This window comes from Telopea speciosissima, unplaced genomic scaffold, assembly GCF_018873765.1.
Source record: "Telopea speciosissima isolate NSW1024214 ecotype Mountain lineage unplaced genomic scaffold, Tspe_v1 Tspe_v1.0596, whole genome shotgun sequence".
NCBI classification, from domain to species: domain Eukaryota; kingdom Viridiplantae; phylum Streptophyta; class Magnoliopsida; order Proteales; family Proteaceae; genus Telopea; species Telopea speciosissima.
Window position 1 is genome coordinate 1 of NW_025317932.1, and position 13,191 is coordinate 13,191.

The 13,191-nt window shown below is 39.5% G+C and overlaps 2 protein-coding genes across 2 annotated transcripts; one reads left to right on the plus strand and one right to left on the minus strand.

Annotated features, from left to right (window-relative positions):
* Positions 1-1,236: 1,236 nt before the first annotated feature.
* On the plus strand, positions 1,237-3,323 carry LOC122648216 (probable L-ascorbate peroxidase 4, peroxisomal). The gene is made up of 4 exons (XM_043841466.1): positions 1,237-1,396; positions 1,488-1,567; positions 1,651-1,753; positions 2,831-3,323. The coding sequence occupies exons 1-4, from the start codon at positions 1,301-1,303 to the stop codon at positions 3,026-3,028; spliced, it is 477 nt and encodes a 158-aa protein (XP_043697401.1). The 5' UTR covers positions 1,237-1,300; the 3' UTR covers positions 3,029-3,323.
* A 1,843-nt stretch (positions 3,324-5,166) lies between these two features.
* On the minus strand, positions 5,167-7,255 carry LOC122648215 (protein POLLENLESS 3-LIKE 2-like). The gene is made up of 4 exons (XM_043841464.1): positions 6,961-7,255; positions 6,629-6,841; positions 6,375-6,530; positions 5,167-6,285 (listed from the first exon to the last, which is right to left on the minus strand). The coding sequence occupies exons 1-4, from the start codon at positions 7,123-7,125 to the stop codon at positions 5,362-5,364; spliced, it is 1,458 nt and encodes a 485-aa protein (XP_043697399.1). The 5' UTR covers positions 7,126-7,255; the 3' UTR covers positions 5,167-5,361.
* Between the last annotated feature and the right edge of the window lie 5,936 nt (positions 7,256-13,191).

Below are 13,191 nucleotides of genomic sequence, written 5' to 3' on the forward strand. Positions count from 1 at the left end.
GTAGTGAAACAGCCCAAACAACATTGGCCTCTTCTCTTGCAGTAGATCCAAAATCTAACAAATAAATTGTCTTGAAGAGCTTCATTCATGGGAGGTTAAGTTCTCGATCTAGGGCCTTGTTCTATTTTATCCTCACTCCTGAAATTCCAGATTGGTCCCTCCCCTATAAATTTATTTAAGATTCAGGTCCTAAGTTCTGTTTGCTTCCCAAAAGGGTCCTAAAGTATTCTGAAATTTATGAAACTGCTACTACGGTATATTTGGATTTTTGTCACATCACTGGGCCCATAGTGACCTACATCAGGGTTTTGGAAGCCTAGGTTGCATTATAATGGCAATCATGGTGACTTAAGATGTTACTGTCAGGTCTTCGAAAAGGGATTATAAAAGAAGAGTTACTCCTAATGCATTTGGCTTTTTAGTGAATCAAAAACTAAATTTAAAGGGACTGCCTGAATGACACCTTTATAGATGTATTTAGAACATGTAACCTTCTTTTGATTGCCCCTAGTCTTAAGAGAAAATAATAAGGTTGGGCTTATACAAGGTTTCTTTGAGCCTGTAAGACCGACCTTTGCAGGCCTTGCAATCTCTGGCGCCTCCGAGTTTGTGATATTTCAGTGGCTTAAGTACTACTATGATTGTGCTTCCAAATTCTAACTCATCTCGACTTAAGTTGATTTGGCTAGTTGATCTGCTATTTGACTTTTCCGTTCTTGGAAAATCAAATCTGCAACTGCAATCGGCAGCTCTTGACACCCTGAATTATCTTTGTTTATCGAATGCTTGCTTGTTGAATTCATGTCTGATCTGCAAGCTTCTTGGAAACTGTCAGCTTGATTGGAATTTATGATACTATTCTGAGAATGATTTTCTCGGTTGTTCAATCTGAATAATTTTCCTTTGCTTGTTCATATATTCTGGTGTTTCCATATTCTGCTGGGATTGTTGATCGCAATTCTAGTATTTACAGCTTGTTCCTCTGATTCAGGCCTTCTCGATGCCCTTAGTCGTCTTTCTGTTTAATGAGAACCCGCTTGTCAAATAATATCTAACCTTTCTATCTGTCTGCGAATTCTCAGCTTGACTGGAGATTGATTGATACTATTGGAGAAGAGTTTTATTTTAGTTGTTCAATCTGGAAACTCTAGTGTTTGCTTATTCTGCTGAGGATATTGATTGAAATTGTACCTTATCATCATCATCATCATTGTTGTCATCGTCATTAATGTTCATATATGTGTATAATGGGGGTCTGTAGAGCACCCAAAAGGAGTCTACCCATTATGTTCTTTTGCCGATGTTGGATGCAGGTGTACCACATCTGAGAGACGTGTTTTATAGGATGGGTTTGAATGACAAGGATATTGTGGCATTGTCTGGGGGCCACACATTGGTAATGATCACAACAACTTTGCTTCTCTATTGAATATATGTCTTGTATCATGCATCTAACAATTCAATTTGGTTGAGTTTTGTTGCTGTAGGGAAGGGCACATCCAGAAAGGTCAGGCTTTGAGGGGCCTTGGACTGAGGAACCCTTGAAATTTGACAATTCATATTTTGTGTAAGATGTAAACCCTTGTTATCCTAATTTTTTTGGAGATGTAAGGTAGCCAAATTATGTATAACAATTAAGTTTGCAACCAGGGAGCTGCTAAAAGGGGAAACAGAGGGGCTATTGAAGCTTCCCACGGACAAGGCCCTATTGGAGGATCCTGAGTTCCACCGCTATGTTGAGCTTTATGCAAAGGTATAATCAGTTTTGTGTCTTAAGAACCACGTACGTTTTTATATCAAACAAAATACTGTATGAGTAATGATGGATGCTTTTTGTATGTCCTTTCTTCAAATTTAAGATCTCTGTGACTCCAAAAAAAACTTTATCTTCATGTGTTCATGTTAGTAGACACTCTTAAACATGGAGCTAAATTTTAAACTCTAAAACGCCGCATAAGTTCCTGGTGCCGCCAACTTATGCCACACATATGCAAGTGTTGATTTTGGAATCTATAGACATAAGGTGTCTGACTTGGACCCCAAAAAAATAAGAACTGGAGGGGGAGGGGTGAGTATACTGGATAATCATAATAATAATAATTTGGTGAAAGTATATACAATTGTCCCGATTAGATAAACTTATCTGGTTGATCCAAAAATCTGCCACATGACTTGGTGGTCTCCTGCTCACCTTTCAAGTTTCAGCTTAGTCTGGGTTTGCAAAACGAAAAAATAGAGTTTTGAAATTCAGGACTATAGGAGAGTTCATAGTGGTTGGAGTACCACAGGCGTGCATGGGGACATACATGGGGATGCATGCTAATAAAGGGGGAAGTATATGGTTGAATTTGAATCTAAAACTTAAAAAGTGGCCCATCCAGACCATCTAAAATCTAACGGTCATAATTGCCCCCCATTCTGCCACATGGTAAAATTTTGTGGACCGTCAAGGGTTGCTTATCTTGATGGGCCCCTGAAGTGGCATTTTCCCAAATAATTTTTAATGCTGGTAAGTCTTCATGGTTGACCCAACTTGCCCTAGGGACCTGTTCCCTTCCAATTCAACTAAGCACTCTGGTTCAGTTTATGTAGCTATCATCTAATCTGTGAAGTTGAAACATGGGCAACTGAAAACTGCATATAAGCCTGATTTTTGAGCTATAACCAATATGATTGCTCATACCAAATTAATTGGTAGGCAAAGTTAATGTGTTGCATGAAAGTCCACTAACCTTTATGGATATTTACTTTTCTTTTGGGTAGGGTTTAGGGTTTCAGTGTCTTATTGTATTGAGTTATCAAAGCAAACTTCATGCTTTTTCGGTGACAGGATGAGGATGCATTTTTCAAAGGCTATGCGGAATCACACAAGAAGCTTTCAGAACTGGGATTTACTCCAAAGTCATGTGGTTCCAACGCAGTGGTAAAGACCCATACCATATTGGCGCAAAGCGCAGTTGGAGCTGCAGTTGCTACTGCTGTGGTGGTCCTGAGTTACTTGTATGAAGCTCACAGAAGAATCAAGTAAATCAAAACTGGTTTGCTGTCTCAGTGCATTGTTTGCACATGTTAGGCATCCCATTCTATAATCAGTTGAATGACACTCATGTCTGCAAAATCGGAAACTGATTATTCTATTTTCTATTTGCTAATCGGGCTTCAGCTTGCCTGTAACTAATTTGTGACTGCATAGTGTCTAAGTGGGATATTAGACCCGCCAGCTAGTAAAAGCTACAATTGAACTTTTCATCTGGGTTTCAAAGAATGTAATCCATATTATAAAAGCTGTACTCTTAGCATTCTGCTGTAGGAAATTGATAGAATCTTTCTGCTATTTTGTTGGGGGAGGTGATGGTTTGTTTCTGTTTTCCATCACTCATGTTGTTGGAAACCTATTGCCCATATGAGCTAACATAGCCAGCTTGTTATTAGCACTACTCGACAATATTGTAGACAATTGTTACCAAAAAAAAATATTGTAGACAATTACTGTCGCATGCGTGAATGATGTTTTGACACCTAACCTGAGTGAATAATGGCATTGAGGATTGATTTTTAAGTCCATTCTTTTATGGAAATTTTGGAGCCTTGAAGATAGATATTAGGGTCTGTTGATGGTCACTAAACATAACTGAGTTGATTTAAACGCAAGGATGCCATGCGCTTATCATTTTTTGTTCAATCTGTACATTGTACTTTGTCTAATAATAAAGTAATGAAGAAGTTCACTCACACTTTCTTTGTTGACAAGAGAGATAGGAGGAGGTGGGGGTTGAGGCTGTTTGCACCATTGGAGAGTATGTCAAGATTTGGGTTTCCTAATTGGGTTTAGAAAGCAATTAATTTTTAAGCTTTTTTTACCCTTCATTTATTTACTTATTTATGTGAAAATTTTGGTAACATATGGGCAAAGAAGATGTGATTTTGTCAATAATTAACAACTCCTAAAAGTGGGTGGGGAGTGGAGTCTTTAGGTTTGAGTGAAAATGGGTTGATATCGCTTGGAATGTAGATGAGCTGAGATTAAGACAATGTAATAAGGGTATAAAGAGTCAAACACTGAGATTGTTAGGTGAACATGCTCTGAATGGTGATGACCTGAGTATGCCTGTTGCATAGTAAATAATATATGTCCGTATTTTTGCTACCAGATTTTTACAGAGGAATCGTATTAAACATGCACAAAAATCATATACCGGATATTGTTGTACACACTTTTTTGCGCCACATTTTAAAAATATTGGTGTCATAGATAGTAGTCCATTTAATACCTGTACACGTATTAGTATCAGTTTTTCTGCTGAAGTTACTAACTATGCGGTTCCCTGTCCGGTACAGTTGTCCGGCTCCTCTCATAGAGGGCCAAAAATGACGACCTAATCACCTGTTAGAACACACTGCCCGAGTGATATTAAGTTGTCATTTCCGCCTCCCTATGAGAGGAACTGTACAACAGTACCAGACAGGATAAAAATTCGGTGTCTGCCCTGCTGAAAAGCATTTACTTTGTAGAAAACTGGAAGTGGACAAAGCACACCTTTTAGCAGTGCACCACACTTGAGGATCCAACCATCCACTCAACCTTGTCCATTGTTAAAAAGATGACACTGCCCATGTTTTTACGGTTGGATTCGTAAGTATGGTGCACTACACTTTGAGAGACAAAAATCCAACCTTCACCTGCAAAATTCAGAAGGTGCTTTCTCCACTTCCAGTTTTCTACAAGAACAGTTCTTTTAAGTTCCCAAACCAACTAATTCCTTGTTAGAAGAAAAGTGGGAAAAATAAAGATGCTTTTTCCACTTCCAGTTTTCTACAAGAACAGTCCTCCCCCAATACAAATTGGAATAAACAAATTCATTTATTTTCAATTAAAATATCTGTTAGGATACAACTGAAAAGTGTTCTGAATAATAAATATAAAAATAGCAAAAAGGGTAATGAAATATTATAATCTGTGCCATCTTTCAGAGGCAACCAATGAATTTATAAGAAAGCAACAAAAGCTACTTTACTCCTACCTACACCACACCCCTCCCCCAATACAAATTGGAATAAACAAATTCATTTATTTTCAATTAAAATATCTGTTAGGATACACCTGAAAAGTGTTCTGAATAATAAATATAAAAATAGCAAAAAGGGTAATGAAATATTATAATCTGTGCCATCTTTCAGAGGCAACCAATGAATTTATAAGAAAGCAACAAAAGCTACTTTACTCCTACCTACCCCCCCACTGGTAACATACTCCATTCCCCTTGAGTAATGGAGTTGAGGAGAACAAGTTCATCTCCATCCTAAAAACATTAACTAATAAGTGAATTAGAGAAACAGGAATTCTGACTGATTTGAGCCGGGCTATCCCATCCAAGTCAACCTAGTTCTGGGACTCAGGGAGAGTGTAATATCCTGGAAAACTTTTAGCCTCTTGTCTATCTTTGGATTGTTAGAAGTAGTCTCCACAGTCTTGGATGTATCTTTAGGTGAACCAAGAAATGCTGCTAAGATGGCCTCTTCAAAGTCCTTGCTATCTGGCAACAACAACTCTGTGCCCCCATTTTCTTCAATGGCAGAAGAACACCTCCTAGTCTTGTGTTCTGGGTGCTTCATGCCAATTGATGTAGCATGTCTTGTGCAGTCTTCCCCATGTTCAAGCCCTTTGATAAGAGAAGGGACAGAATGACCAGACCTGGTTCTCTTGAGTCGACCCAGAGGATCATGAAATTGTTCTTCACTTTGGTCTATTATTAACTTAGATGAATAGAATGGTGGTGCATCAATGTTGAGCAAATTCCCAGATGGAACTATGGGTTTCAAGCTTCTCTGTGATGGGATAATTCTGTTCGAATCTACATTCTCGTCAGCAAAATCATCTTGTCGTGCTGTTGTCATCATCATTGTTTTTACAGATGGGAGGACAGAAGGATCCTTGCAAGGCTGAGGTTGCCAAATTGAAGAAGAACCCAAGAAGGTATCAAAGAGCCTACTCTGTTCCACCCTATCTACTACTTTATTCATCATGTCTGATTCGAGGTCACGGAGCATCTGTTGAGCCCTATCGAAGGCTTTTAGATGGGAATCTACGCCTCTTGGGCCGTCTACGACAGCCGGTTTTACTCGCCTGAGTGTTTCTTTGGCCTCTGCAATCCTCCCCTGTTTCATCAGGCAGATGCCCAAATTGCACATTTTGTTGTTATCTGGCGCGATCAAAAGGGCTCGTCGGTAGGCATCTTCTGCTTCAATATGGTTGTTCTGCTGCATAAGTGCCCATCCTAAATTCCCCTGCAATATACACATTCACGTTCACTGTAATCACCCAACTACAAGAGTTTCATAAAGAACTAACTTTGAGAGAATGAATAGATTTTTACCAGCAAGCGAGTGGCTTCCTGTTCCACAGAAACTTGAAACTTCTTTCCTTGAGATCGAGCGGTTTTGGTACGCTTTCCATTAAACGCCATTCCTTGTTGAATCAAGTACAATTTATGCTTCAAAAGTGCAATTTGATCATCTAATCTTCCACATCTCTACAGGGGAAAAGCAAGGTCTCTTCTCAATACAAAGAACTCTTTAATCAGACATAAAGAGACAAATTCAATAATACCAAAGGAAAGAAAAAAGGAACCTTGTAAAGATCCAAAAGAATATTATCCAGAGACTCTTGTGCTTGGTCTGAACACCGACTTCTTAGTGACTTAATAGCTTCAATGGCTTCCTCTGCCCTATTCTGTTGTTTCATCACAATTGCCATGTCTTTAAGAGCACTGTCAACTCTATCTCCAGCGTTAATTGCAGCCCAAAATAAAGGAATCGCCTTTTCTGGGTCCTTGTCCACCAACTAATCCATACAAATAGAAACAAATTAGTTTCCATTAACTAAACCAGAAATATATGTGGGAAAAAAAACCAATTTTGAACAAGGAAATTTGTGAAACCCCATAAGAGTTTGCCGCTAACCTGAACGTTTTTGGCCTTCACATAAGGAGTGTCGCCGAATGGGACCTTATGCGTCATATGAAAAGACTCTGAGCGAGTTCTGGAGATCCCAATAGGTTTCGCTGGTGAGCAAGGAGCGGATTTGCAGGGTCTGAAACCTGGAGGGCCGTTCCATAGATCTTGCATCTTCTTACTTCCAAGGGTTTCTGCAGTTCGCTTCGATGAAGATCTATGGAAGTTAGAGAGAAGATTGCTCTCAGTGATGAACTTAGAAACGGAGAATAATAGAGTAAACCAAGGATAACAGTTTAAGACGAGAGAGTGAGTGAACGAAGTGTTGATATTGGAGGGTATTTGATTCGACCGTTGCAGAGTTACCGTTTTAAAAACTAGCCGTTGCTCTATTTTTGTTATTGGGTGAACTGGAGAGAAAAAGTCCAAAGGGAGGGCATGAAGACCTCGTGAGAATTGATGGTTTAGAATCTTTTTTCACAAGGAATGGCAGAATCTAATAGGATAGACCATAATGTGCTGCCAAGACGGTATTCCTCTATAGATGGATCATTGGATTGGAATATTTTATCTCGACGTCCAGCGTTAATGGCTTGGCTTTAGCGCCTCGCTTCATTCGATCAATATCCTAAAAGGAAAAGATTCTAATCTGTCGGTTTGTGTAGTGGGGTCTATGCTTTGGGCGTGGACGTTACATTATTGTATCATGATAGCTTTGGTTTCTGTAGCCCCTAAAACCTTTTTATAATGTGACAATTAATTACCTAGTTATTTTCAAATGCCTCCTTGAAAATGGCCAAACTTACACTTGCCCCTTTTAACTTTCATTAATTCCACGTGCACCTCTGCTTTCCAAACTAAGTACCACTATAGTCCCTCCCGTTAGACTGATCCGTTATGTTATAACGGATCCCAGTTTTTTAATATTGATGGACCATTCTGCCCCTTGATAGGGTAGAATGACAAAAATGCCCTTATTTGAAAAAAAATTTAAAAAAAACCTGCAACTCACCTTCCCCAAATCGATTTGGGGAAGATGAGTTGCAGGTATCTTTCAACCCATTTGCAATCATCCCTTGAAACCATTTGTGCCTAGCATTGATGCATCTTCCATACTCCGGAGGCGGCTCGGGAGAAATGTAGGGATTTTAGTGTGATTACAAGAGAAACATGAGCTGAGATGAGTTTGGACATCCTAATTTGCAATAGGCAAAGTTGGTGAAAACCAGGTCATACTGTTAATGGAGGCCTTTTTTTTTAAGGGTTTTATTTTCTGAGGGAGGAGGATGTTGCAAGCTACATATTCTAATTCAATTCTTTATTTGACAAAATTATCATAAGGGATGGAAGTCGTATACCGTCATAGCAAGAAAAACCTGATCTTGGCGTTGCAGCTCAGCAAGAACGGCGAAGAGATCAGTTTTAAGGAGGCGAGAGACATTTGAGTGCATAAATCGATTAAGCCGGACAGTGTTGGATTGTAATCGCTTCAGCTCCTTCACGACATTCAGACCTTCCTTTCCCATTTCCTTCTTTCGTCTCCATATTAACAAACTAGGGCTTGAAGCTGAACTAGAGAAGTGATGGATGAAACCTTCACCCCAGTGTATTTGTGTGTGTTCTACATCTTTGGACTGCCACCATTGTTGCTGAAAAAGAGTCAAAGTGCGACCTATAACTCCACTCGCTCTTTGCTTCAGTGAAATTGTAGCTAAGCGCAACATGGGTGACAGATCCTCTCAATCCATCAGGAGAAACCCAATCCCCGGAACATGGAGACCATGGAGGAACCCATTTGTTCACCGTGGAATCCCTGAATACAGAGAGGTATACTATTTCAAGTTTTGAACCTTTTGGTAAGCATAGAAATAAATTTGAATAGGAAATCCCCCAACTGTATCTGCTGGTGAAACATTACTTGGTTTCAAGGGATGATTGCAAATGGGTTCAATCAAAGGGGTTTGCAGGGATGATTGCAAATGGGTTGAAAGATACCTGCAACTCATCTTCCCCAAATCGATTTGGGGAAGATGAGTTGCAGGGTTTTTTTTTTTCCAAACAAGGGCATTTTTGTCATTCTACCCTATCAAGGGGCAGAATGGTCCATCAATGTTAAAAAACTGGGATCCGTTATAACATAACGGATCTGTCTAACGGGAGGGACTATAGTGGTACTTAGTTTGGAAAGCAGGGGTGCACGTGGAATTAATGAAAATCAAGGGGACAGCTATAAATTTGGCCATTTTCAGGGAGAGGCATTTGGAAATAAGAGCATGAGAGATCCAAGGTTTCTCGATCAATGCCCAAACCCCCGAATAGTTATCACCTCCAATTCGTGGGCACCTCCAATTCCTCTAATAGGGGGGGACTGGACCCCGCTTTGGGCAGTGTTTTTGGGTAGGGGTAGGGTAGTCATTTTTGCCCTCATGTGAGGAATTGGAGGGGGTAGCGAATTGGCGAGGTGTCAAAATTGGGAACAAACCGGATAAATCGACCTGAACCGAACCAAAATGGTCTGGACCAAATCAAATTGAGGCCGTATTGGACTCTACTTGCTTGCGGCCTCGCACTGACACAATCCCAAATTACTGACCCGACGACTAACCTACAGGACAAAGTTTCTTGCGCGGGCTAAGGCAACGGCTCCATCAATCGATCACCATAGGCCAGTTTGTTTGGCATAACTTTAATTCTTTGATTACTTGTGTTTTTTTGCCATATGGAAAAGTGATTTGGAAAATCTGACCATTGTTTAGAAAATAATGTGGATTAATCATATGTCAAATTTTAGATCGAGATTCAATATATCCTCTTATACATAGGCACACCTTCCCGTCTATGTCCATGTATTCAACTGTACCGTATAGTAGTCCTAATTTTCTCAATACCATATTTACCACTTGGCAAAAGTGGATTGAAGGCTAACCTGACGATAAGGAAGAGAACACCTTCAGATCCATACACACAAAATTTCGGCCCCACCAGAACTATTATATGACATTTATCTGAGGATGTGCTATTCTACTTCAGGGTGAGGCGTGCCGATCACCCACTCCCAAGAAGAAGAATGCTACCAATCGATTCTATCCAAACAAACTCTTGAGTTAGATGTTAATATGGTGATAACGCCAAAACCATTGGTTTCAGGCCCAAACATCATTTAACAACAGCCCACTTCAAACCATGGTTCAAGGAATCGGTATTGGATCATCCCGATTCATATCGGTATTGGTGGGGCTGATACCAATTCGTATCAATATTGGTAGAGATTGATAAAATTCCTGACTGATACGATACCAGTTCAGGGGAACTGGCCAAGGATAAAAATGTAAATAAAACTGTTTTGTATTGAAATTTAGTAGTAAAACTGTTTGATCCAGACCGATCTGGATTGGTATCGGATGAATATCAGTTGATACCAATACCATTATTGGAGAGGGATCTACGGCTCCTTGCTTGTCCTATTATGGATTTATGGTGATGATACAGATCAAGCCGGCCGGGTTGATGGGCTTCCGGGCTAGCTCAACAAGCATAGCATGCACTTATATGGGCAACTGGACCACACAGGAAAATCGAGCCAGGTTAGACCAGGCCACCCCTTTGGGTTCGGTCATGATACAAAATCACCCTGAATAAAAACTGAAAACAAAACCATCTGATTTCAGAGAGTAGCCACTTTGCTTTGACAGTTTTCCCTTTTTCTAATCATATTTTAATTATTTTTTATGTCTTTTATCAGAAACATGGTTTGATATATCAAAACTAGATTAAGCCGGAAATGGATTCCATTTTGGTTCGATCACGATCTGGTTTGAAAACCTACGATTTCTCTTTTCTGTGTTTTTTTTTTTGTTCTTCCTAATGAGGGCCCATGGGTCACAAGGTGGGTGCCCAAGGGACAGCCCAGGGCCCAATAAGTTGTTGACATGATCATAGCCTGAGAGATTTTGGATGGGCTTTTAGTGCAGAATTTGACCCAACCCAGAGTTCTCAGTCGATTCAGTATTTAGATGTCAGTGTGGACTATTGTATCCATGAACGGGAAAAGAATGCTACCTAGTCGTATGGCCCACGTGGCTCTTGCACCTAGACACAGAAGCGTGTGAAGTTACCACCTTAATCTCCTATGAAATCAAAATGGCAACTCTTGCCCTCGTGCTGCATGCGTTCTCATTGGCCCACGCACAATCTCTTTCCCATCTATGAAATAACCCCATTTTTACTTTTCCCTGCCCATGTATCGCTCGGTACGGTACTTGTGTTTGTTTTTTTTTTGTTTCTTGTGTGTGTGTGTGGAGGATCGGAATGAGGCCAATGAAATAACCACAAAATTTTACTTTTTGACTGCCCACATTCTTATGTGGGCCAGTTAATGGGCCGAACTCTCCGATGGGCCTCAGTGGTAGGGGGGTCTAGGATCAATGGATCATCTATTCTAATCAACCAGACCTACGAACAAACTTTAGACTGGTTCACTTAAAAGACTAAGCTGGTTCTACTAGCTTCATAATCACTTGATTGGCAAAGTGCGCGACGTTTTAAGCAAATCGAGCCTTTAGTTAGTCTCCATAGTTGAGGACCATTAATTTAATGTTAGAGAATTGGGAAAAAAAATTGGGTTACCGTATCCACTGGCCAAGTTATGTATCAAATGAAACGATCTATCATAGAAAGAACACTACTAGCAAAAATGTGTTTAAAACTTTGTTTTCGTTTTTCGACGTTTTAAACACGTTTTGTTGTATGCCTCTCAAATAAATGAAAAAAAAAAAAAAACACACATTTTTATCTTCCACGTTTTAAACGTGTTCGCATTTGTTTGAAACTAAAAAAACTCTACGTGTATCCTATGTGTAGTTCTTGTGAATAACATACGTATCGATAAGGGAGCATAAGACTCCTATTTTTATGTGAAATGTGTCATCATTAATATATAACCATATCGAATCAATTGCTTATGGTGAAACAGTTTTCTATGCAAAAACTACAATCCCCTTCATTTCATGTTTATCCTTTAGGGGAAAGTTTTCATACACGGCTGTGTAAGCCGTGTATGTGAGAGGGTGGGAGTTTCAAGGCATTAAAATTAATGGGTGGGGGTTTATGACTTTTCCAACTCTTTGTGAGAGGGGACACGATCGTGCATGCTTACACAGCCGTGTATGAAAATTTCTCCCTATCCTTTATTATTATTATTTTTCATGAAACTTATAATGGATTGTGAAACATATATATATGCATAATGTTCGATGTTATAGTTGTTTTGAACATTAAATGTAAGTATTAAGATAACAATTCATCAATTTATATGAGTATGCTACCACATTTTTGGTCTTTTTTTTTTTTTTTTTTTTTAATCTACACATTTAAAACCCGTACCATATGTTTCCATTTTTCTTCCGTTCTATGTTTTTTGACTCCCTTTTTTTTACCATCTCATTAAGAGTTTTTTGTTGTTTAAAACCTGTATCGTCTGTTTTCATTTTCTGTCGTTCTCTATTTTTCTTATCCCCTTTTTTTATCATCTCGTTAAGAGTTTTGTGATGTTTTAAACTCGTACCATCCATTTCTATTTTTTTAACCATTCTGTTTTTGTTAACTATGAGAAGGAAACCCCTTTTTAGGATTCAGTTTTCTTCACCATAAGTGAAAAGAGAATATTTTCAACCCAAAAAGTAAATGACATCATTAACTCCTTCCCCTTGAAGATTTGGAAATTTTGCTCACATCATCATCTATTGGTTTAGAAAGTTTCAGAATAATTCACTTCTTTGTACGATATGTAGGTGTGAAAATCAATGACATTTCAACTTTGATAGTTTTGGGGTAATTTTGTTTCGGGAAAAAGAAGTTGCCAGGCTGTGTGGTGCCTACGCCCAAACATAGGAAAGTCGAAGTGACCACCCCCCTCCCTGTGAAATGAAAATTTTCACCTCTATTGGATTCCCCGTGCATGCTCTCATTAGCCCCCCCATGCTGGTGCAAGGGCCATCCACCTTGGCAGCGATCACCTCCCATTTATTTTAATTCTGAACACTACAAGGATAAAAGTCCTAGCATAGCTTGTTATATGGGAATATGAAGTACAATAACAACAACAACAACCGCTAGCTCGGTTGGGTGGTGGCATTGCTAGTTGGAGACTTGGAGCATGCCCCCCCTAGCGGTCATGAGTTTGACTCTCCAGATTTGCATCTGTGCCATAAAAGCCCCCTCCCCCTCCCCCCTCCCCCTTAG